At 38.4% G+C, this 27,500-nt stretch overlaps 1 protein-coding gene across 1 annotated transcript in view; it reads left to right on the forward strand.

The window, feature by feature from the left end:
- The window catches only part of LOC308707681 (formin-like), a gene marked incomplete at its 5' end in the record, with an annotated part of 62,834 nt that overhangs the window by 19,143 nt on the left and 16,191 nt on the right, over positions 1 to 27,500 (forward strand). Inside the window, 8 exons of the mRNA XM_081394298.1 lie at positions 5,873 to 5,960; positions 7,044 to 7,105; positions 7,656 to 7,744; positions 9,089 to 9,218; positions 11,656 to 11,802; positions 11,882 to 11,941; positions 12,858 to 12,978; positions 23,998 to 24,090. Coding sequence (XP_081250424.1) covers positions 5,873 to 5,960; positions 7,044 to 7,105; positions 7,656 to 7,744; positions 9,089 to 9,218; positions 11,656 to 11,802; positions 11,882 to 11,941; positions 12,858 to 12,978; positions 23,998 to 24,090 — 790 coding nt within the window. The remainder of the gene's footprint in view (positions 1 to 5,872; positions 5,961 to 7,043; positions 7,106 to 7,655; positions 7,745 to 9,088; positions 9,219 to 11,655; positions 11,803 to 11,881; positions 11,942 to 12,857; positions 12,979 to 23,997; positions 24,091 to 27,500) is intronic.

The following is a 27,500-nucleotide window of genomic DNA, read 5'->3' on the forward strand; positions in this document are numbered from 1 at the left end:
TTTTATTACAATAACCTTCATTAGTTAACATGAACTAAGAATGACCAATACTTCTACAGCATTTATTAATCTTAATAATATTAATTTCAACATTTACTAATGCATTATTAAAATCAAAGGTTGTATTAGTTAACATTAGTTAATGCACTGTGAACTAACATGAACAAACAATGAACAGCTGGATTTTTATTAACTAACATTAACAAAGATTAATAAATACTGTAACTAATGTATTGCTCATCGTTAGTTCATGCTAGTTAATGCATTAACTAATGTTACCATTATTTCAAATGATTTTAGGATTGTTGCATTTTTATAAGCGAGTATCCGGCGAAGGTCTGCCTTTCTGTGTGTGATTAAAGTGAAATTATTTATTTAGCCTTTAGCGACTGTGAAAAGGTTAATAGATGCTGGAACTCTCTTGTCTTGGCTAAACACAAGCACCGCGTTTGCAGATCATCCGTCATGTGTGTGTTTACTCGTTCTGAATCACCCTTCTGAGAAACCGGCCTCCGGGAACACCAGACGAGGTCTGAGTCGCAGTCCTGACGGTGCAATAGAGCCGGGCCGAGAAGCAGACTCGATCAATAGTGTTGCCGGCGCGTCTCAGAGCTCAGAGTGATGACACTGCAGGCGCGTTTGCCTTCGCACGCGCGACACCGCTCAAAGCATGAGGCTAGTGATCTGTGTTAGCTAATTACAGGGTTCCTACAAGGTGCTTGAAGTGCTGGAAAACCCTTGAACACAGCCATATTTCTGAAGAGATGCTTGAAAAGTGCTTTCATTTTATTGATAAAACAATCTTTTCACACCCATCTGAAATAGATAGAGCCATTTAGCCTAGCTATGAGCGTGATATTGCTCATATAATTAAAGTATACGGTACAGCTTTCATTCTTCAGGTCAATATGTACCATATCGTTATCGGCCGATATATGATCATTTTTAATGTTATCGTTATAGGCCCAATAAGAAAATTTGGCCGAAATATTAAAGCTGATAAATAATGCATTGTTTCCTCAAGCTGAGACTCTTCAGATGCGCACTGTTCAACATGATGGTTTTGAATTGCTTGAAATATGATTGAAATCACTTCAAAAAAGGAAATTACAGTAAGTGCAACATGTCATATTGGCTACACAATTATTATTATTTTTTATTATTTATTATTAATCATTATAATTGTGAGCTTGGGACATGGATTTTAATGGTGAGACTTTTGTTTTTTATAATCAGGCTCTCAAAAATGATCTAAAAAAGTGCATTTAGATTTATCAGCCAAATTATCGGTTATCGGCTTTAAAATAGTTATCGGCATCGGCTAAAATGTTCAATCCGTGCGTCCCTAGTCTTCTGGCTCAACCTCAGTAACTGTTAAAAAGCTTAAACACATATTCACTTAGTAAATTGCCTGTTTTGGCAGTAAATTGTCCATCTTTTCCATCTATGATCGAGATGTTTGCTAAATAAAACCTTTTTATGCATGTGCTTAAAGGCCTTAAAGCGCTTGAACACCGATAATTGCTGCTCGCACCATATTTATTTGTTATTGTAGATATTATATCTGAGTCTGTTAGGAGAGGTGAGGAAATGTGTGGCTGTGAATGTGTCTTGATCTCTGAACATGTTATGAATGAGGCATTTATATAGCGCTTTCATAAGTACTACTGTACACCCAAAGCTTTACAGTCGTGTCAGGGGATCTCTCCTCATGTAAGTCACATGCTCGTGTGTGTTTGTGCGGACACATGTCGATGAGAGGAGAAGGCGTGCTCCATCAGCAGTGCAATTCTCCCAAAAACACAATCGAGAGGAATCAGCGAAGGGCAGGGTCAAACACGACGGCTAATTCGAGTCATGTGTTCGAATGCTTCCGCTACTTTTCTCGCTCCTGATTATCATATCAAAGCACATGAGGGGGCGGAGCCTCCGTCATCTCCGTCTGCTCATTGGACAAGCTCTAATGACTAGCATGTGGCGTCAGGAGAACATGTGTCCGAATATCTGTGCATTTAAGACGGCGTGAGCTGTGTGTGCTGTTCTGATATTCATATTCAGAGAAATATTTAATTATTTTAAACATCTAAAATATTTCATTATCATGTGTTGAGTTTTCAAAAAAAAAAAACATCCTGTAACTTTCAGAACTCAAACTCCTGCAGAAATTACTTGAACTTTACAATGTCAGACAAATAGATTTTTTTTACTTATTTATATATTTATTATGTATTTTATTGTATTGTTTATTATGTATGTAAGTAATTTATTTTCTCTTCTTTCTGCGGCGTGTTCTGGTGTTTCTCTCGTCTCTCGACGTCCCTCTCTCTGTGAAGTCCGAATATCTGTGCATTTAAGACGTCAGGATCTGTGTGTGCTGTTCTGATATTCATATTCAGAGAAATATTTCATTATTTTATTTCAAATATTTCATTATCATCTGTTGAGTTCATTGTACTATTAAAAAAACAAACAAAGAAAACGATGTAACTTGCAGAACTCAAACTCCTCGATCCAAAATCTGCAGAAATTACATCAGACAAATAGATTTGTTTTATTTATTTTGCTTATTATACATTTTATTTGTTTATTTTTATATTTTTGTCCTTTATTTTCTCTTCTTTCTGCGGCGTGTTCTGGTGTTTCTCCCGTCTCTCGACGTCCCTCTCTCTGTGAAGTATGTAAACATCACACGCTCAGATGAATCATTATTAATATGCAGCTTAAACAGTAATAATGCTTCTTAAACAAACTGACATTTTAATTGTTTCTAACTTTATGCCTTTAGCGCTCTGTGTTTATTGGCCGTGTGTTCTGGGAAGCGCTTGACGCCTGACTGTACACACAGGATTCATACGAATATGGATTGAAATTCCAGAATTCATAAACTTCACCTCATGGAACCATGTAATAATAAAGTTTATTGCAGTGGCTACTTGGTCTGCTTTAAAAACTCAATTTTATTTAATAATGTTTATTTGTGAAGTACAAAAATGCTTTTCTTACTCAGTATTTTTGTCTTGTTTCCAGTCCAAATAACTAAAAATTCTTAAATCAAGATGGAGTTACTAAAGTAGTAAAATGCCATAAGATATAATGTCTTTTTATCTGGGGGGAAAAATCTAAACGAAGTGAGTTTTTCTTAAAACAAGCAAAATCTGCCAATGGGGAAAAATAATAATAATCTTAATTCAAATGGAAAACTAGATTATTTTTCTGACCACATTAGCAGATCATTTTGCTTGTTTTAAAAAAAACTCACTTCGTTTAGATTTTTCCCCCCAGATAAAAAGACATAATATCTTATGGCATTTTACTACTTTAGTAATTTCACTTAAATGACAATAAATAGGTAATTTTCATTGCCATTTAAGTGAAATTATTGAATTTAAATATACGAGCTTGATAAAAATTATCATTCTAGAAGAAAATTTCAGTTGGCATTTAGAGGCTTATATATATATATATAATATGTCATACCCTCTCCAAGACAGAGGGGAATAAACTTTCTATAATTTTCCATTTATATTCCTCCTTTTAGGAAAGTTTATGGTGTCTCAATCATATCTAGAAATCTTCCATTCTAACACTAGCTGCGTTTCCATTACCCTTTAAATTGCGCAAATTGAAATTGCGAATTGAAAATACGCCCAATGGAAACACGTCAATTTCACAAAAACTCCCATTTATCGCAAAAAAGGTTTTCCGCTCGCATGAGGGGGTTTTCAGGCAATTTGAAAAAGAAATATTTCGCAGAACTGCAATGGAAACAGTTTACAGAATACGAGACAGAGTTCTTTATTAAATTCATAAAAGACAAAAGAATTACAGGAATAATGGATTCTAAACCTCAAAGAAATGCCACAATCAAGACCTTGAAGCAGAAATGAGGGAGAAACACCCAGAAACTCCTCATATGAGCCGCTCACAGTATAATAAGGGTCGTTCCTCACCATTAATGATTGGAAACACACATACGTCTCCTTCCATTAATAATAATGGCCAGTGTGGCGGCTGCTGGGATACAGTACAGAAACCTACCAGAGTCCGTTGCCATGGTTTTTGGAATGATTTTACTGATCGCGAGAGGAAAAATGGAGTTTTAGTCGCATAACATCGGTTAAGGGAAACGCCGGCATTTAGCAATAGTTTTTTATCGACATTTAGAAAAAAATCGCAAAAGTTTTGCGCAAATCTGTAATGGAAACGTGCCTACTCACCCTAAACCATAACCGTGTCAGGATCATAATGCATAGCAAATATAATACAGACTACACAGACGATTGATCGGACAAGAGTTGGAATATGAATCAGTTAAATTCAAGAAAAACCTCAGCCAATCACGCGACAGCAACTCAATGCATTTCATCATGATCCAGGCGATCAGTTCAAACTGAGCATCATAATGAGGAAGAAAGCTGATGATGATGGTGTCATGGTTGTTGAGGATTTTAGTGCAATTTCTTAAAGTCAATAATTTTATCCCTTAAAACTCATCTTTGATCACCAGAATGACATATCTAAACGTTTTTTCCTTGAAAAAAAATTCTTCATGCCTAAAAATATCTTGAGTGTAACTCGACACCCTTGCCTCATTTAGTATGCGCGGTTCTATGAATATGCAAATGAGCCCCGCCTCCACTCACTCCCTCAGCTCAGAGATCCACTGGTTGACGATCACACGTTGATCTGATTGGTTACAAGGTAGTTTGTGACGTCAGAAACACCAGCGATTTCAAAGCGTGTTTTTGAGACTGTCTTTGGTTCACTGCAGTTTTAAGGAGGAAATACTCAGCAATGCTGTCGACTTATGAACTTACACACGGTTTGTCTTAAAGCAGATTAAAAACACCACCGAAACATAAACAACATTAAACGCTGGATTTACTCCACAGGAGGACTTTAAGTTTACATGTACACACATTTCTTAATAATGTTTAATCATCGTAATCTTTCTTAAGTATTGCAGAGTGATGTAGGAAATCACTGGCCTGAGATGGACCGGTTCTGTACTGGTTATGTACTGGTTTAGAGGAGGTGGTTCTGTACTGGTTATGTACTGGTTTAGAGGTGGTTCTATACTGGTTTAGAGGAGGTGGTTCTGTACTGGTTATGTACTGGTTTAGAGGTGGTTCTATACTGGTTTAGAGGAGGTGGTTCTGTACTGGTTATGTATTGGTTCATTAGAGTGTGTGTGTGTGTGTGTGTGTGTATCAGGGCAGATCTGCTCACATTAATAATGAACGCTCACTCCACCTGCCGTAATGCAATACTCTCTTCTAAAGACCCGTCGCGCTGGTTCCCACTGAACGCCACAGTAGCTTAACGACTCTAATGCCGTCGCTACCTAATGAAGAAGACCGAGGCATTAAGTTTTAGAGCGGGTCTTTACCGTGCCAGAACTGTTGTGGCCTTTATGAGGGAATTCAGTCATTAGTAATTGTGACCATGTGTAGCGACAAATAAAAATCCTGTGAATTTATAGTTTGTTATAAACTCTCCTCAGTGCTCGTCCAGAACTCAGCGATGGCCTTTAATGGGTCGGTTCTCTGCCGTTTTCTCACAGCGAGCTCCTGATCGTGACAGCACAACACCTGAGCGTTTGATGTTTCTGCTTGTTACGCGTGAAGAGTCCAGTGGGATCATGGGACACGACTCCTGAAGCCCAGCTTTATTACGATGGCCTGATGAAACATCAGCATAGATGAGGAGCGTTTAATAGCAGACAGTGGAGAATGATGGAAAGTCAAACTGTGAAATATAATGTTGCCTGATCATCGAGTTTCTCGACTCCAGTCGGATTAAACACTGTTTTGAGTTTGCTCACAGGAATCGTGTTTGTGTTGATGATGATTGTGTGTGTCTGCTCTTGTAGATCATCAAGCTGCTGGACGGCAAACGCTCTCAGACTGTGGGAATATTAATATCCAGCCTCCACCTGGAGATGAAGGACATTCAGCATGGTGAGATCTGTGTGTGTGTGTGTGTGTGTGTGTGTGTGTGAGAGTGAGTTAGTGTGTGTGTGTGTGTGTGTGTGTGTGAGAGTGAGTTAGTGTGTGTGTGTGTGTGTGTGTGTGTGTGTGTGTGTGAGAGTGAGTTAGTGTGTGTGTGTGTGTGTGTGTGTGTGTGTGTGTGTGTGTGTGTGTGAGAGAGAGTGTGTCTGAGAGAGAGTGTGTGTGAGAGAGAGTGTGTGTCTGTGAGAGAGAGAGTGTGTGTGAGAGAGTGTGTGTATGTGAGAATGTGTGTGTGAGAGAGAGAGAGAGTGTGTGTGTGAGAGAGTGTGTGTATGTGAGAATGTGTGTGTGAGAGAGAGTCTCTCTGTGTGTCTGTGTTTCTGAGAGTGTGTCTGTGTGTGTGTTTGTGTGAGAGAGAGAGAGAGAGAGAGAGTGTCTGTGCAAGTGTGAGTCTGTGTGTGTGTGTGTGTGTGTGTGTGTGTGTGTGTGTGTGTGTGTGTGTGTGAGATAGTTTCGACACACTCAGATCATTAAGGAGGTGTTGCTCGTGTTGGCGCTGTGGAGAGTCACCGGCTACAATAAACAAATCAACCAGATCAGACATGCAGGCGCTCGGAGAACTGCAACCATTCCAAACACACACACACACACACACACACACACACACACACACACACACACACACACACACACACACACTCACACAGACACACTCAAACTCAAACACACACACACACACACACACACACACACACACACACACACACACACACACTCGAACTCAAACACACACACGGCAGTATCTTGGTTACAATGATGATATTACATGATTTATTTAATATATGGTACTAAAATAGAACTTTAGAATATTGATTATAAGTTTGCAAATTAATGACAAAGTATGAAATTGCTTTGAATGAAAGAGGTTTGAAAGGACCTGCGAATAATCGTGAACATTTCCAACAGAGAAGCGAAGTCTTTCACTGCATCAGACTCTGATGTCTCTGGATCTGGTGGAAATATGAATTAAATAATGAAGAAATAATGAGGCTGTGTTTGTTTGTCCTCCTCATAAAGTGCTTTATATTGCAGCTGTGCTGACGGTGGATCACTCTGTGGTGGATCTGGAGACCATCGAAGCTTTATATGAAAATGTGAGTACATAAAGAAACCCGAGAGCGCAGAAGAATGTTCACGAGATTCTGTATTTATTTTCTACACTCCATGTTTTAACAGCACCAGCTGTTCGTCTCCTCAATAAAACGGCCTTTATTATTTCATTAAACGCATTTAATAGTGTGTGTGTCACTAACTCTAACCATGATCTGATGGTTTGGTCAGTTTTAAGAGGATTTGTGTAAATTATATGCATTATATATATATATTTAATTCTTTTGTATCAGTAGTCAGCCGGTTATCTGAATGACTAGTCAACTAGTTAGTCAACTGTGTAAATATGCTAGTTTAGAAACTTAGTGATGGATAGACACTAAATACCAAAAGATTTTTATGAATAAAAATATATGTGAGAACTTATGGATTATGAATGATAACTAACATTGATCCTTATCTCTAGATAAACTGACGAATGTTTTTGATTCGTTGATGTTGAATCGTGATTCGTGACATTTAATCCTGCATTTGATGAGGTTGCTGAAATGACTGATATGCTAATATGATATTTGTCATAACGCATGTTTGCAGAGAGCTCAGACTGATGAACTGGAGAAGATCAGGAGACATTACGAGACGTCTAAAGAAGATGAAGTGAAACTCCTGGATAAACCAGAACAGTACGTCCTTCAAACGCTTTCATTCTTCCGTTCAGTGCGTCGTGAACCAGATCAGAGACTGCTGTGGAGGATTTTAGGACTTTATTCATATTATATTTATAATTAGAATCTTAAATATCTTAAAGGGAATGAGGAAAGCCTTAATTATCGTTCCAAGAGTCTTAAATTTGGGGACAGAAAAACAGGGTTTGCTTTAATAAAGGTGATGATTTAATTAAATAAATGTGAGCGCTGCACGTTTAAATTTTTGTTTTTAAATAAAGAAATACAGAATGATTTATCTATTTTTACAAAAAGGTTTAAAGACTGAAAATGTGGCAATTTTATTAAAAAAAATTTATAATAAAAAGAAACCGTATTATTATTTCAGCATTTAAGCGCCTCATCCCGAGTGTAAAGCTGGTAAACCTGCTAACTTTCACACTATATGCACAATACTACTAGAGTAAGACGTTAGTAACAACAGCAGACGTTCAGTCCCGCGTGAGGACGACTTTAACACTTTCCCAGCACACAGTGATGTGTGTTAGAGCATTTGCTAAAGTTCCCATTACGGTCTATGAACATCCAAAACGTCTGTTTTAAAAGAAAATTAATAATGTCTTTTTCTTGTTTATGTGAACGTTCCATTGTATCATTCTTCACACATTCTGGAATGTTACATTTGAATGTTCTCTGAACGTTCAGAAACAAGTAGCAACATTTAAAAAAGGACAAACGTCCAACTGACATTTTTTATTATTTTTTTATCTCTATGAACGATGTATAAATAATGTTTTTGTGCTAATGTTTATAGAACATTATTAAAGACCAGATAACTTTGAACTAACGTTCTGTTAACGTTACTTGAAGAATGTTTGTTCATAAATTTGAGAGAACCCTGTTAGCTGGGTTACAGCTCCAATTAAACACATTATTATTATTATTATTATTATTATAATAAATGCTTTAACAATAATATGTTTCTGAATTAGCATCTCGCCCCACAAACTTCCAGAGTAAGCGGATTAATGCGATTGTTTTTACAAAAACTGAGGGGTGATACATTTACTCTCACATGATGTACAAACATCTTAACCGTTCCTGTAAAACCACTGAACAAGTTTCTTCTGTGCTTGACCTTTGACCCTTCACTGTAGTGAGTCAGTGTGAGTCTGTTCGTATGCTAATGAAAGCGGAAACCAGCGATCTCTGCACATGATTGTGTGTCTCTGTGACTCGTGCCGCTAATATTTGACGTAATTACACTTAAGTGCACGTAGTTACATCCAGATTTGTGTGTTCGTGTGAAGACGTTGTGACCTCTTTGATGTTCTGGGATTGCTCTTTCATCTTGCTGTGCAGATTCCTGTACGAACTCTCCCAGATCCCGGATTTCGCTGGTCGCTCTCACTGCATCATATTCAGGGCCGTGTTCGTGGACTCCATGTCTGCGGTCCGGCGTAAAGTGGAGACCATCTCTACTGTGTGCAAGGTGAATGAAGCCGGTGGATTTAATGTTGCTAAGTTGGTTAATGATGTCACGCAGGTGGTGGAGTAATTACTTCTCTTAATGAATCAGTTTGAGATTTAATTAATGCTCGATTTTTTGGCATTTGAGGACTAATTCTCATTTTTCCGTAGTTATTTTGCTTTATTTCCAGATTCACTAATAGGCTCGTTCTTGCGCACATGAACAGCACTTTTAATAGCACTTATATCCATACGCAAATGAGATTCCGTTATATTATTATAATAATAGCACTTATATCCATACGCAAATGAGATTCCGTTATTATAATAATAATAATAATAATAGCACTTATATCCATAAGCAAATGAGATTCCGTTATATTATTATAATAATAATAGCACTTATATCCATACGCAGATGAGATGCGGTTATATAATGATAATAATAGTACTTATATCCATACGCAAATGAGATTCCGTTATTATAATAATAATAATAATAATAATAATAGCACTTATATCCATACGCAGATGAGATGCGGTTATATAATGATAATAATAGTACTTATATCCATACGCAAATGAGATTCCGTTATTATAATAATAATAATAATAATAATAATAGCACTTATATCCATACGCAAATGAGATTCCGTTATATTATTATAATAATAATAGCACTTATATCCATACGCAGATGAGATGCGGTTATATAATGATAATAATAGTACTTATATCCATACGCAAATGAGATTCCGTTATTATAATAATAATAATAATAATAATAATAGCACTTATATCCATACGCAAATGAGATTCCGTTATATTATTATAATAATAATAGCACTTATATCCATACGCAGATGAGATGCGGTTATATAATGATAATAATAGTACTTATATCCATACGCAAATGAGATTCCGTTATTATAATAATAATAATAATAATAATAATAATAGCACTTATATCCATACGCAAATGAGATGCGGTTATATAATGATAATAATAGTACTTATATCCATACGCAAATGAGATTCCGTTATTATAATAATAATAATAATAATAATAATAATAGCACTTATATCCATACGCAAATGAGATTCCGTTATATTATTATAATAATAATAGCACTTATATCCATACGCAGATGAGATGCGGTTATATAATGATAATAATAGTACTTATATCCATACGCAAATGAGATTCCGTTATTATAATAATAATAATAATAATAATAATAATAGCACTTATATCCATACGCAGATGAGATGCGGTTATATAATGATAATAATAGTACTTATATCCATACGCAAATGAGATTCCGTTATTATAATAATAATAATAATAATAATAATAATAGCACTTATATCCATACGCAAATGAGATGCGGTTATATAATAATAATATATCCATACACAGATGAGATTCGGTTATATAATAATAATAGCACTTATATCCATACGCAGATGAGATGTGGTTATATAATAATAATAATAATAGCACTTATATCCATACACAGATGAGATGCGGTTATATAATAATAATAATAGCACTTATATCCATACGCAGATGAGATGCAGTTATATAATAATAATAATAGCACTTATATCCATACGCAGATGAGATGCAGTTATATAATGATAATAATAGCACTTATATCCATATGCAGATGAGATGTGGTTATATAATAATAATAATAGCACTTATATCCATACGCAGATGAGATGTGGTTATATAATAATAATAGTAATAGCACTTATATCCATACGCAAATGAGATGTGGTTATATAATAATAATAATAATAGCACTTATATCCATACGCAGATGAGATGTGGTTATATAATAATAATAATAATAGCACTTATATCCATACGCAAATGAGATGTGGTTATATAATAATAATAATAATAGCACTTATATCCATACGCAGATGAGATGCAGTTATATAATAATAATAATAATAGCACTTATATCCATACGCAGACGAGATGCAATTATATAATAATAATAATAATAATATATAATAGCACATGCACACTCTTCAAGAACTATTTGCAAATAGCAAAATAATGCAAAATGCATAAACATAATAAAGTCAGAAATAAAATGTACACCACTCACTAAGTAGACATGCAACAAGATGAGGTCATGTGATGGTGTAGCACATTACTGATTGAAATAATTATTGTTGCATGGTGCAAGACGTTTTGAATTAGTATGTTTATATTTGATTATTCCTTCCAATTCCAAAGTAATGAACATCAAACATGATCTTCTTGACTCATTATTTCTTTGAACTTCCACCAAAAAAAACAACAAAGGATTAAAAATGTAATGCAATCAGAAAAAAATAATATTTATATGATACCGGTGAGAAAATGAGGTCATGTGACACAGCATTGATGCGCAGTTCACTGGTGTGCTTGCAGTATGTAAGTGTTTGCTGTGCTTCTACAGGTGTTTCTCGAGAATGACAGTGTGAAGGATGTGATCGGGGTCATTTTGGCCTTTGGAAACTACATGAACGGTGGAAACAGAACCAGAGGACAGGCGGATGGGTTCGGACTGGAGATTCTTCCTAAATTAAAAGATGTCAAGAGCAGGGTATTAAAATAATAACACTATAAACCTGAATGTCATACGGTCACCTCAACCTCTAATAATTCTTTCCTTTTCCTATCAGGACAATCATATAAGCCTGGTGGATTATGTGGTGTCTTACTACCTGACAAACATGGACGAGGTACGGCCGTTTACACTGCGTTTCCTGCTCATCACCCAAACGGATCTCAGTGGGTGTTTAACCCCATAAATGACTAACATTGATGATGCAATACAATAAAAAAAGCAAAGCCGTCTGAAGAAATCGGAGTTCTGGTGGTGCAGAGGAAATTATCCTCTTCCTCCTCAGTGTTTCTGTCCCGTTCTCCAGCACAAATATCTAAACATTCTTAAATCAAGATGCATTTACTGGAGGAGCAAAATGACTGAAGATTTTAAGTCTTGTTTTCTGGAAAATCTGTCAATTTTCAATTAGTTCAAGATTAAAACAAGAACAAATATCTGTCAATGAAATGAAAACAAATTCAAAGGGTTATAAATTAGATAATTGGCAGATATTTGTTCTTGTTTTAAGCAAAAACATTCATTTTGATACATTTTTCAGAAAACAAGACTCAACATCTCAAGTAAATGTATCCTGATTTAAGAATGTTTTCTCAGCGAACAGGAAACAATTCTTCCAGTAACGTTAATATAATGTCTATTCAAAGTATCTGGTCTTTAATAATGTTCTCAAAACATCGTTTATGGATTTATTTATTTTTTTAATGTTTCAGTTTGTCTTTACGCTTAAAAAAAAAAAAATTTGTAACATTCAGAGAACATTCAAAAGTAACATTTCCATAATGTTTGAAGATTGATGAAACAGAATGTTCCCCAAAAATTCACATAACCAAAAATAAAATAAAAATACTGGACGTTTTGAACGTTCATAGAAGATTCAGAAATAATGTTTTATTAACCTTAATGGTAATGTCAGCAAGAAGGGCCGATATTTGTAATAGAAAGCAAGACAAAGATACCAAGTAAGAAAATTCTAGCAAACGGTTTCTCTTTCTTTTTTTCTGAAATGTTGTGTTGTTGTTGTTGTGTTTCAGAATGCAGGAACAGAGAAGAGCGTTTTCCCGCTGCCTGAACCTCAAGATCTCTTCCACGCTGCACAGGTCAAGTTTGAAGATCTCGCAAAAGACCTTCGCAAGTTAAAGAAAGAGCTGACAGGTATGAGTCCCATCCGCCGGTGTGTGATTTAATGCTGGAGATGGACAGATGACAGTCTCACAAGGTATAAAAGGTGCTCCGACATTTCGACTTTATTTACAGGGTTCGTACAAGGTGCTTAAAGTGCTTAAAAATTTGACTTTTTGAAATTTAAGTCCTGGATAACCCTTGAAAACAGCCATATTTATGAAGAGGTACTTGCAAAATGCTTTATTAATCCCTGTCCCTGCTTGAAATATATATATATATATTTTTTTAAAAAACACAAATACAATCTTTTCATGCAAAATTCAGACCTTTTCTCGAGACGAATTACGCCAACATTCTAATATAAAATTGTATTTATTGAACAATAATAGCCATTATAAACTTTGTATTTAATATATATTATTAAATACTTTATAAGTTGTATTTTAGATAGCTTATATCTGTAAGAATCTTATATCAGTGAATCTTTTGAATCACTAAACAGAGTTCGTTAGATTGATTCACTCATTGCTTCAGTGATGCCGCTGATTTCAGTGAGTCATTGAATCATTCGCTCAAACATTTTATTATCCTTTATCCAAATGATTTTGCTGCAATTCATCAGTGTCGTTACACCCCGTCTGTCCATTTAAAAGCAACTTCTTTTCATGAAACTGTTTTTACACTGGAAAAAAAAGCGCTTTTACCACAGTTGTGCTCGGGGCCGCCGCAGGGGTCAAAGGTCACGCCCCCCCACCCCTGGTGTCTGCAATTATTTAAATCAGCCAATAATATGGCATATGAAAGCAATTAGATATGCTCTCTCCTCATTCCCCTCCATTTGAGAATCGTTGTTAAAAACTCTGATCCTCAGTGACCCGAGGGAAAAACACGAAACGGCTACAAAACCACTGCCGCCCCACCTCGAGCTGTCTGTCACTCACTTATTAGCACAAAAATGCAAGACAATAAATACAGAACAAGGGCCTTAGCATTTGATCCACACCACAACAAAAAACCCCGTCTGGCGTGCGAGTCCTCGGGCGTTGGCATGAGATCGGAAGGAGAGTGTTGCAAACGCACCTACGACTCAGTGTTTCTGGACAGGGATAAATATTTATGCCATGCTATCATAAAGAGCTGCAAGTGTTCCTAATTATTCCTCGAGTCATTTCTGTTTAAAGTGAGAGCGGAGAGGAAGTCGAGGTGGTGAAGAGAGAGTTTCTGGACCGAGTGCATCTGACGGACACGTGTGAGGCTTTCGAGACGCGGTTTCCTCCTTTGATATGTTCCTGCTTCTGCTCCTGCCGGACTGGGAATCTGCCGTGAATGAACATGTAACATTACTAGTGGGTCGCGGATCACTCTTTAGGGGGTCGCGGGACTTTCTCTGTGTTACACCGGCACAGCCAATACGTGCGCTTCACAAAAAGCTCATTGCAACAGGCTACATTTGCATGCAACTAAATAATTGGTTAGTAAATGCATTGACGGCTCAATCGGACTGAAAAGCCTTCATGTAAACACCTTAATCGATTCTAATGAGCTCAAGTCAAATGAAACTTCGATCGGATTGAAAGGGTCGGTTTATTCCTTTTCTAATCCGATCGAGAGGACATGTCAACACTTGATCGGATTGAAAACCGAAACTGAAAGGACTGCTCATAGCATAATGATGCATGACGCGCTGAACGAGCAGTTCTTCCTGTTGAATAAAGTGTTGTATAAATGAGTGTCCCGTCATCCTATAATCCTCCTTTCCCAGTGAAGTGGAGCAGGACAACGGCCCACCAGTGCTTGCTTCAGACTCATCCACACATGATTTTTACTGCGTGATGCATATAATCAGCGCGGCACAACGGTTCATACGCTCACTGTCTCCAAATCATGACCAGAAATGGATAAATATTAAATCTGCTGTATAAAACAAATGAAGAACCAATGTAAGAGAATAGTTAGTATGCGCAAACAGCGGAAAACTCTGAAATCAACCCGATCACGTTTAGCGTTCATGTAAACATTCATCAATCGGAATGAATTCAGCCCGATGAATTATGTAAACGCAGCCGGTCCTCCAACGAATCGTATCTTCGAATGTCGTACGTTGAATCGTTATTGCCGTAACTTTCTAAGTAACAGTTTTTCAAACAAAAAGCAGGAATAGGCGGACGACAGCTAGTTTGTGTGCAACACTACGAGTCGCACTTTCCCAGATTCCACCGCGTCTGGATATGATCCGGCGGTCTCAAGTGTCACATTAATGTGAGAAAAAAAATCAGTTTGCCTCATAGTCTGTGTGTGTTTGTGAGTGTCTAGTGTTTTTGTGAAATTAATTATAATTAGCATATAGGCCTACGGTGTAGCCTAGGTCTAAAGAGGCGTTTCAGTTAGGCTATTGATTTACTTCCCGCTTTAGTGGGTCGTATGATGGGCATATAAAAAAAAAGTGGGTTGCAGTGGGCAAAAGTTGAGAAACCCTGCTCTAAAGTGACACTGATCGATCATTTACGCGTAAATGATGCGCTCACTCAAGCTAGAACTAGCGAGGCATTCACTCTAGAGAGCGCGAGAGAAAGACGGAGCGCAAATGAATGGGAAAGACCCGCTGCATCTTGAGACAGGCTCTTTTAAAATAACCTTTTTAACGACACGGCGTATTAAAGGGTTAGTTCACCCACAAATGAAAACTCTGTCAGTAATTACTCACCCTTATGTTGTTCAACCCCGTAAGACCTTCGTTCATCTTCGGAACAGAAATTAATATATTTTTGATTAAATCTGAGTGCTGGATCACTCCTCCACAGCCTTATGGACACTATAACTTGCTGGCCCAGAAAAGTTATTAAAGAGATCGTTAATATAGTCCAAGTGACTCCAGTGGCTCAATCTTAAGTTTATAAAGCGACGAGAATACTTTTTGTGCGCAAAAACAAACAAAAATAACGACTTTATTCCACTTTTCATTTCCTTCTCTCTGGGCCTCGAGTCTTTTTACGTAGTGTTTAAGCGTAGCGCGTCTGTGTTTCACGTCACCACGTAGGCTCACTATTGGCCGACGCTGGTCATGTGTGTGATGCGTGTTGTTCAGCACAGACGCGCTACGCTTAAACACTACGTGAAAAGACTCGAGGCCCAGAGAGAAGGAAATGAATAGTGGAATAAAGTCGTTATTTTTGTTTTTTTTTGCACACAAAAAGTATTCTCGTCGCTTGATAAACTTAAGATTGAGCCACTGGAGTCACTTGGACTATATTAAAGATGTCTTTAATAACTTTTCTGGGCCAGCAAGTTAAAGTGTCCATAAGCCTGTGGAGGAGTGATCCAGCACTCAGATTTAATCAAAAATATCTTAATTTGTGTTCCGAAGATGAACGAAGGTCTTACGGGGTTGAACAACATAAGGGTGAGTAATTACTGACAGAATTTTCATTTTTGGGTGAACTAACCCTTTAAGAACACAATGCTGAGTGATAAACTCTCATCAAGCCAGTCACGACTAGCACACTTAAGGTCCTTGCAGACTGAGTCCGAAATTTTCGCACGTTAAAAAAATAAATATGACCTCATGTTTTGTTAATCATGTTTGCACACTGCCTCCGAAACTTTCGTCCATCATAAAAAAATTCGGATCGGGTTCGATTTTCTGTGTTTTCCGCATCTGTAGCTCAAGCATTTTGAATGGTGTTTTGACACTTCAGAGCCACCGAATCTACAGTGCAAAAAGACGGGCTTTGAGGTGTTTTTTATTCAGCGAGTCTTCAGCAATACCTGCCTTTCAATCCCAGAACACCAAATAACACCTATCATTTTCTTCTTAAGTAAAAAATTAAGATGTTCTTAAGAAAAATTTTCAAGAATTGAAAAAAATCAAGAATTGCACTTAGGAACATTCATACGAACTTCTTAAAATTTATCTTAACTTCTTTCTTAGGAAGATCTCCGTGAATCCGGCCCCAGATAACTTCTATTAATGTTGCGTTTGTTCATAACTTTGAGAGCACGTTCCTGTCAGAGTCAGTAGTTGGTCGTGCCAGCTCGTCTCGTGTGTGTTTAAGTGTTTGTGTTTGCTGATGTTACACCCGTGGCGTGTGACACGGCCCGGCGCAGGGGTCGCGACACGGGGTCGTTATACGTCTGAACGATGAGACGAGAGCGAGACGGAGATGCCCTGAGACAACCCGACTGCCCTCCACGCTGCTCTCTTCAGCTTTAGCAGAAATCTGATCTGCGCTTCTGCTCCTTTACTCTCGCCAGGGTTAAAGAGTCTCTGTTTCTGCAGTGTAGTTTGTTTGTATTGTGTCTTTCGTGTTTCGTTCCTGCAGCTCAAAACAGAAGGTCATGTATTTAATTCAGATAAAGCATCATTGTCAGGAGTCAGTTGCATATTACCTTGAATTGCAGCATTAAAAATGTCTAATATTTTCTGTTTAGAGAATAAAGCATGTTAATAACTCCGTGTCTGCACAGCTTTAAAGCAGCCGAGGACCCTCCAGTTTGAGATTAAGCCACTGGCGGGGCGTGTAATTTCCCTGGGAAGCGCAACCGCAATTCCCAAAGCAAAAACCCCACTAACCGCTCCATGATCGGGAATATCCAGGCAACTTTGGGCAAAATAATGAAAACACAAAAGGAACTTCAGAGGCGGAAAGCACATGGAAGCACAGCTGTTCTTCTTACATTTTAATGACAGCAGACAAACATCATCGCATGAGTAATGAGTATCAAAGAATAACAGCTCTGGACTGGCCGTTATTGAACGTTTCCAGATGAAGAGCCTTCAGTTCTCAAAATTATCCTCTTCCTCCTCAGTGTTTCACTCGTTTTCCAGCACAAATATCTAAACATTCTCAAATCAAGATGCATTTACTGGAGAAGTCTCGTTTTATGAAAAAAATATTAAAATGACAATGGAGTCATTAAGATTATTTAGTTCTGTCTGGTATTTGTTCTTGTTTTAAGCTCAAACTCACTTCATTTTGACACATTTTTCAGAAAGCAAGACTAAATATCTTCAGTCATTTTGCTTTTTCTCCAGTAAATGCATCTTGATTTGAGAATGTTTAGATATTTGTGCTGGAAATCGAGACAGAAACACTGAGGAAGAACATCATTATTTGCAGTTCTCAAAATTATCTTCTTCCTCCTCAGTGTTTCTGTCTCGATTTCCAGCACAAATATCTAAACATTCTCAAATCAAGACACATTTACTGGATGAGCAAAATGACTGAAGATATTATTAAAAATGTTTCAAAGTGAAGCTTGAAAAACAAGAACAAATATCTGCCATTGGGGTCAGAAAAGTTTTAAAAAATAAAATATTTTTATTTTATTTTTATTTTTTGCCCCATTGTCAGATATTTGTTCTTGTTTTAAGCACAAACTCACTTCATTTTGATGATTTTTTCAGAAAACCAGACTTAACATCTTCAGTCATTTTGCTTCTCCAGTAAATCCATCTTGATGTAAGAATGTTTAGATATTAAAATACTAAGCAAGAAAACAATGCATGTGTTTGCGTGTCATTTACTCCACATCGCTCTCTGCATCTATTTTATAAAGTAGCGCATCAATCGAGCCCATATGCCACGAGTCGAGACAATAGAGACATTCCTCGTATCCTCCAATGATGAAAGAGCGAATTAACCAAAACCATGCTTTTACACGCATACAAGCTCCGGCTCACAGGGCTTCAGACGTCATGTTTTGGAAAGTCTTTCAGGAGACGAGACGTTCGTCTGGCGGGGTTATTTATATAGCATGCAGTGGATCATTTCCATCAGAGCAAAGCCGAAGAATTTCAGTAGATAATCCACAATTATATACAACCTCAGAGCGCTGTCAGAGCTCGGTATATATTACGCTTCTGACGGGCCAAGGCCGGCGCGTCGAGATAAATCTGCTCTCGGGATTAATCGCAGCGTTTGCTACCTGAGGTTTACAGCCACAGCCACTGGAACCAAAGCTTTGTGGGAAGAATCGACCAAGTCTCCGTGATCCCGCTCTAGATGGTCTATGTGAACGTTTTCAGTGTGTTATAATTCAGTCTACAGCGTAAATCACACACACTCATAGGCGCGAATTTTGAAGCAGTTATGTTTGTTTTTGTATTGCAAGTTATTAAATAAGAACGCTTGGGGTGTGTGTGCAGTTTACATTGAAGAACAAGACGTCAAAGTATCGTCGAGTTATGTTTATTTATGAGTTAGTCTTGATGTCATCGCTGCAACGCTCAAAAAGACCCAGTGTAGGGCGGGGCTTACAGGGGACTGTGAGAAAGGGGCGGGCTTTAAACGCACTCACTGATTGGAGAATCCTGCATACTGACGCTTGATTGGGAGATCCAGTTATGACAATTTGATTACACAATATTTTAAAGTCCCCCTGTGGTGAAAGTCCAGCGTTTAAAGTTGTTTATGTGTCTATGTGGTGTTTTTAATCTGCTTTAACACAATCCATGTGTAAATTCATAAGTCGACAGCATTGCTGAGTATTTCCTCCTTAAAACTGCAGTGGACCAAAGACAGTCTCAAAAACACGCTTTGAAATCGCTGGTGTTTCTGACGTCACAAACTACCTTGTAACCAATCAGATCAACGTGTGATCGTCAACCAGTGGATCTCTGAGCTGAGTGAGTGGAGGCGGGGCTCTTTTGCATATTCATAGAACCGCGCATACTAAATGAGGCGAGGGTGTCGAGTTACATTCAAGATATTTTTAGACATGAAGAATGTTTAAATATGTAATTTTGGTGATCAAAGATGAGTTTTAAGGGATAAAATGATTGACTACAGGGAGACTTTAATGCCAGTTATTATTGTTAACTAAAACTAAAAAATAAACATTGTTTTTTTAATGCTAACTGAATATATTTATATAATTTTATATATATATGTAGATGTATTATTTCAGCTAGTTGCAAAATTTTTCAGTGACTCATTTTCATGTAGTTTACCTTGAAGTATTAAAATAACTAAAACTAAATAAACTAGAACTAATAAATAAAAATGTATAAAAAAGACATATTTAAAAAAAAATGAAATTATTAAAAATGACAAACACAAAAAATGTACTACAACTTTAATAAAATTAGTGTGAAACGTTATTTCAAAATAACCAAAACTATATTAATATTTATCAATAACACTGACATGTGCGTAGATTAATTATTCACAATAAGATGCATAAAAAAAAAAAAAAATCCATTTCATGCCAACTTTTAAGAAATAGCATTTTTTTTTGTTCAATCAGTTTTACAGGTAATTATTATTCATGTAGAGATTATGTAAAGATGAATCTTCACGTTGTTATTCCAGAGAACAAATCAATTGCCGTTTTGTAAAGGTATGAGGAGTGTCGTGTCTGTATAAAAACACAGCTTTATAAAAATGCGTATTACAGCGCAGATCAATGATAAACACATGCAGGCATTTACTAGATTCATTAATGCTAAACATATCCATACATTCGCTCTGCGAGGAGGCCGAGAGTTTTCTCTCCGCTCTGTGAGTGTGTGTGAACGCAGTTGTTTGGCAGCACAACAAAGACTCTGTCGAGCACAAACAACACACACTCCATCCGACATCTGCTTCACAGTGTCCTGAAGGTCTGAGAGGACCGCGAGTTACACACACTGAGTCACACACACTGAGTTACACACACTGAGTAACACACACTGAGTTACACACACTGAGTCACACACACTGAGTTACACACACTGAGTTACACACACTGAGTAACACACACTGAGTAACACACACTGAGTCACACACACTGAGTCACACACACTGAGTCACACACACTGAGTCACACACACTGAGTCACACACACTGAGTAACACACACTGAGTAACACACACTGAGTTACACACACTGAGTCACACACACTGAGTCACACACACTGAGTTACACACACTGAGTAACACACACTGAGTAACACACACTGAGTAACACACACTGCCGCTCAGACCTTTGGGATCGGTAAGATAAAATACAGAAATAAAAACCGTAATGTTAAATATTATGACAATTTAGAAAACGACTGTTTTCTATGTGAATATATAGTAAAGTGTAATTTATTCCTGTGATCAAAGCTGAATGTTCAGCATCATTACTCCAGTCTTCAGTGTCACATGATCCTTCAGAAATCACTCTAATATGATGATTCGATGCTCAAAAAAACTCAGGATTCTTTGATGGATAGAAAGTTATACTGATTTGTGAAGGATCATGTGACACTGAAGACTGGAGTAATGATGCTGAACATTCAGCTTTGATCACAGGAATAAATTACACTTTACTGTATATTCACATAGAGAACAGATGATTTTAAATTGTCATAATATTTCACTACATTACTGTGTTTTTTTGTGTATTTTTAATCAAATAAATGCTTACTTGGTGAGAAGAAAAGACTTCTTTTAAAAACATAAAAAATCTTACCGATCCAAAACTTTTGACTGGTAGTGTGTGTGTGTGTGTGTGTGTGTGTGTGTGTGTGTGTGTGTGTGTGTGTGTGTGTGTGTGTGTGTGTGTGTGTGTGTGTGTGTGTGTGTGTGTGTGTGTGTGTGTGTGTGTGTGAGACGTTGTTCTGTCTGTCGTCAGCACGCGTGTCGTCACTGAGATGATGATGAGGATGTTGTGGTATCAGACCGATATCAAACTCACTGTCCTCATGATCGTACAGAAATCATTAAGAAAACTCCCCAGAACATCCAGCGCTGCTAATCAAAAGCATTCTTGCTCTCGCTAGATTTGAACGCGCTCCAAACGTCTCCGCGCTCGTCTTTGATAGTCATCTGTTTGAGATGAGACTCACACACCTCTTGCTCATGTTTCTCGTTTAACTCGTTTATGGATGTGCTGGTAATCTGATACGCAGATCTCACCTGCGCTTCGTTAATCCAGAGCCCGTTAGTTCATATCCTTCATGATGACACACTACCGGCTCTCAGTGCGTCGTCAGACGTTTTAGATCGGGAAGATTTCTAATGTTTTTAAAAGAAGTCTCTTCTGCTCACCAAGGCTGCATTTATTTGATTAAAAATACAACAACAAAAGTACAAAATTATGGCAATGTAAATCATCTGTTCTCTATGTGAATATATAGTAAAGTGTAATTTATTCCTGTGATCAAAGCTGAATGATCAGCATCATTACTCCAGTCTTCAGTGTCACATGATCCTTCAGAAATCACTCTAATATGAAGATCTGATGATCAAGAAACATTTATGCTAAAACATTATCAATGTTGAAAACAGTTGTTTATAATTTATTTTCAGGGTTCTTTGATGAATAGAAAGTTCAAAAGAACATTAAATGGAAAAATAAAATGTTTTGTAACATTATAGATGTCTTTACTGTCACTTTTGATCAATTTAATTCATCCTGCCCTTAATTTCTAGTGCGATGCATGATCTGCATGTGATATTTAGCATCTCTATTTGGTGTGTGTGTGTGTGTGTGTGTGTGTGTGTGTGTGTGTGTGTGTGTGTGTGTGTGCGTGTGCGTGTAAAGCTGCTGAAGTGGAGATTTCTGACTCAAAATCTACAGACACTAATAGATCAAGTGCAATAAAATACACACTTGTTTTCTCTCCGTTAGCCTAAAAGAAGACCAGTGTTATAGAAGCAAAATAGACAGTGTATACAAAAAAAAAAAAAAGTTTTGCATGTAGTGTCTTGCCTTAACCCTCTATGGAGCAAATATTTTATATTAATTTAAATAAGTTTTTATTACATGAAATGGCTTCAATCAAACAAATCAAAAAAGATTTTTCAAAAAAAAAAAAAGGTTTTTTTTTTATGTCAATTTACGTCAAAAAGTTATTTTCTATAAAATTATGATTTTCTTAGTAAGTTGGTAGTACTTTATTGTTCAGCCTTAGCTGAAAATTGGTCTTTGGTCTCGCCATACAATCACAAAACAATTAACAATGCACAATATACATCAAAATTAAAATATTCACATTTCCTTCCTCTTATTCAAAAGACTTATTGCATTTGGTACAAAAGTTTGTTTATATATTGCTTTAATCGCTTTTGGTGTTCTGTAGCGACGACGTGATGGCGATAATCCAGCATGATTCTTGTGTCTCTTGCTATAGTCAAAGCTTTTCTCTGAACAGAGATTTGATATAACTGTGCGACTGATTTCTGCTTGGATCCTATCATTTTTAAAACCATCTGTCCCTATAATAATATCATTATTTACATCTCTCGAGTCACGCCCCATCATCTTATTCAAGCCTTGCCAAGCACTCCTTGCATCTTGATTCGCTAACTCATCCTCTACCTTACATTTAAAGTCACTTTTTGCTTTTTGGATCATGGCTCTCAATTCCTTCCCTTTAATTTTAAAACCCTCATGATTATTTTCACGAAATGCCCAATTCTTTTCATTGAGGAGTTTCTTTAAATCTTAAGAGAGCCATGGCTTCTTTCTATTTAATTGCACATTTCTTGTAGAAATGTATAGATTTATTTATTTGGAACTCATGCAAAACAAAAGTAAGTAGATCCCTATCATTCCCGACTCATCCTCACTCTCATCACATGGAAGAGCTAAATCTGCATTCTTCCCATCGCCCTTTCCATAAAGTATTGCTGTATTCATTTTCTGAAAAGAAGAAATCAATGTGTTATTTATACAGAAATACAACTATGCTGCAATAAACCCTTCAAATAAATAAATAAATAACTGAGCTACAGCGCTGCCATATGGAGACATGGATATTTTCTCAATTTACTGTAAAACTGTCAGAAAAAGCTGATTTGTGAATAAAAAGATCTAATTTACTGATCAAAGATGCTGCAAAAGTCCCCCTGAGAAGAGATGTTTCGAGATGAGGTTACACAGGGACATTCTAATGTCATGTGACTCAAAAACATAATTCCCACAGTGCAATATATTGTATTTTATTCTGAATGACAAGGAAATGAGTAGAAATGAATTCTACAGCGTCGTTGGATAGAGGGTTAAGAGAATAAGATGATGCCGGTCTGCCTTCAGCTCAGTGTGTGTGTGTGTGTGTGACGCTCATGTGCTTCTCCTGCAGGGTGTGTGAAGGAGGTTCAGCAAGTGTGTGAGAACTCGTCCGACGAACATCTTCAGCCCTTCAAGGACAAGATGGAGGTCTTCATCAGCACTGGTGCGTCACACACAGCTCCACACAGCTCCACATGATCAGGATATGAGTTATGCTGGATATGCACTGACACAAACGCCACCATTTGATGCGATTCACAAGCTCCATATCCATCCCTCTATCTCATCCATCCCTCTATCTCATCCATCCCTCTATCTCATCCATCCCTCTATCTCTCATCTCTCATCCATCCCTCTATCTCTCATATCTCATCCATCCCTCTATCTCTCATCCATCCCTCTATCTCATCCATCCCTCTATCTCATCCATCCCTCTATCTCATCCATCCCTCTATCTCTCATCTCTCATCCATCCCTCTATCTCTCATCCATCCCTCTATCTCATCCATCCCTCTATCTCTCATCCATCCCTCTATCTCTCATCTCTCATCCAGCCCTCTATCTCTCATCTCTCATCCATCCCTCTATCTCTCATCCATCCCTCTATCTCATCCATCCCTCTATCTCATCCATCCCTCTATCTCTCATCCATCCCTCTATCTCATCCAGCCCTCTATCTCTCATCTCTCATCCATCCCTCTATCTCTCATCCATCCCTCTATTTCATCCAGCCCTCTATCTCATCCATCCCTCTATCTCTCATCCATCCCTCTATCTCATCCAGCCCTCTATCTCATCCAGCCCTCTATCTCATCCATCCCTCTATCTCTCATCCATCCCTCTATCTCATCCATCCCTCTATCTCATCCAGCCCTCTATCTCATCCATCCCTCTATCTCTCATCCATCCCTCTATCTCATCCAGCCCTCTATCTCTCATCTCTCATCCATCCCTCTATCTCTCATCCATCCCTCTATCTCATCCATCCCTCTATCTCATCCATCCCTCTATCTCTCATCCATCCCTCTATCTCTCATCCATCCCTCTATCTCTCATCTCTCATCCAGCCCTCTATCTCTCATCTCTCATCCATCCCTCTATCTCTCATCCATCCCTCTATCTCATCCATCCCTCTATCTCTCATCTCTCATCCATCCCTCTATCTCTCATCCATCCCTCTATCTCATCCATCCCTCTATCTCATCCATCCCTCTATCTCTCATCTCTCATCCATCCCTCTATCTCTCATCCATCCCTCTATCTCATCCATCCCTCTATCTCTCATCCATCCCTCTATCTCTCATCCATCCCTCTATCTCTCATCTCTCATCCAGCCCTCTATCTCTCATCTCTCATCCATCCCTCCATCTCTCATCCATCCCTCTATCTCATCCATCCCTCTATCTCATCCATCCCTCTATCTCTCATCCATCCCTCTATCTCTCATCCATCCCTCTATCTCTCATCTCTCATCCAGCCCTCTATCTCTCATCTCTCATCCATCCCTCTATCTCTCATCCATCCCTCTATCTCTCATCCATCCCTCTATCTCATCCATCCCTCTATCTCATCCATCCCTCTATCTCATCCATCCCTCTATCTCTCATCTCTCATCCATCCCTCTATCTCATCCATCCCTCTATCTCATCCATCCCTCTATCTCTCATCTCTCATCCATCCCTCTATCTCATCCATCCCTCTATCTCATCCATCCCTCTATCTCTCATCTCTCATCCATCCCTCTATCTCATCCATCCCTCTATCTCTCATCTCTCATCCATCCCTCTATCTCATCCATCCCTCTATCTCATCCATCCCTCTATCTCTCATCCATCCCTCTATCTCATCCATCCCTCTATCTCATCCATCCCTCTATCTCTCATCTCTCATCCATCCCTCTATCTCATCCATCCCTCTATCTCATCCATCCCTCTATCTCTCATCTCTCATCCATCCCTCTATCTCATCCATCCCTCTATCTCTCATCTCTCATCCATCCCTCTATCTCATCCATCCCTCTATCTCTCATCTCTCATCCATCTCTCCACCCATCCCTCTATCTCTCATCTCTCATCCATCCCTCCATCCATCCCTCTATCTCATCCATCCCTCTATCTCATCCATCCATCCCTCCATCCATCCCTCTATCTCTCATCTCTCATCCATCTCTCCACCCATCCCTCTATCTCTCATCTCTCATCCATCCCTCCATCCATCCCTCTATCTCATCCATCCATCCCTCCATCCATCCCTCTATCTCTCATCTCTCATCCATCCCTCTATCTCTCATCTCTCATCCATCCCTCCATCCATCCCTCTATCTCTCATCTATCATCCATCCATCCATCCCTCTATCTTTCATCTCTCATCTATCATCCATCCCTCTATCTCTCATCTCTCATCCATCCCTCCACCCATCCCTCTATCTCTCATCATCCCTCCATCCATCCCTCTATCTCTCATCTCTCATCCATCTCTCCACCCATCCCTCTCTCACCATCCCTCCATCCATCCCTCTATCTCTCATCATCCCTCCATCCATCCCTCTATCTCATCCATCCCTCTATCTCTCATCTCTCATCCATCCCTCTATCTCATCCATCCCTCTATCTCATCCATCCCTCTATCTCATCCATCCATCCCTCTATCTCTCATCCATCTCTCCACCCATCCCTCTATCTCTCATCTCTCATCCATCCATCCCTCTATCTCATCCATCCATCCCTCCATCCATCCCTCTATCTCTCATCTCTCATCCATCCCTCTATCTCTCATCTCTCATCCATCCCTCCATCCATCCCTCTATCTCTCATCTATCATCCATCCATCCATCCCTCTATCTCTCATCTATCATCCCTCCATCCATCCCTCTATCTTTCATCTCTCATCTATCATCCATCCCTCTATCTCTCATCTCTCATCCATCCCTCTATCTCTCATCATCCCTCCATCCATCCCTCTATCTCTCATCTCTCATCCATCCCTCCACCCATCCCTCTATCTCTCATCATCCCTCCATCCATCCCTCTATCTCTCATCTCTCATCCATCCCTCCACCCATCCCTCTATCTCTCATCATCCCTCCATCCATCCCTCTATCTCTCATCTCTCATCCATCTCTCCACCCATCCCTCTATCACTCATCATCCCTCCATCCATCCCTCTATCTCTCATCCATCTCTCCACCCATCCCTCTATCTCTCATCAACCCTCCATCCATCCCTCTATCTCTCATCTCTCATCCATCTCTCCACCCATCCCTCTATCTCTCATCATCCCTCCATCCATCCCTCTATCTCTCATCTCTCATCCATCTCTCCACCCATCCCTCTATCTCTCATCATCCCTCCATCCATCCCTCTATCTCTCATCCCTCATCCATCTCTCCACCCATCCCTCTATCTCTCATCAACCCTCTATCTCATCCATCCCTCTATCTCATCCATCCCTCTATCTCATCCATCCATCCCTCCACCCATCCCTCTATCTCTCATCAACCCTCTATCTCATCCATCCCTCTATCTCATCCATCCCTCTATCTCATCCATCCATCCCTCCATCCATCCCTCTATC

Source organism: Scardinius erythrophthalmus (assembly GCF_964197995.2).
Source record: "Scardinius erythrophthalmus genome assembly, chromosome: 19".
Lineage (NCBI taxonomy): Eukaryota > Metazoa > Chordata > Actinopteri > Cypriniformes > Leuciscidae > Scardinius > Scardinius erythrophthalmus.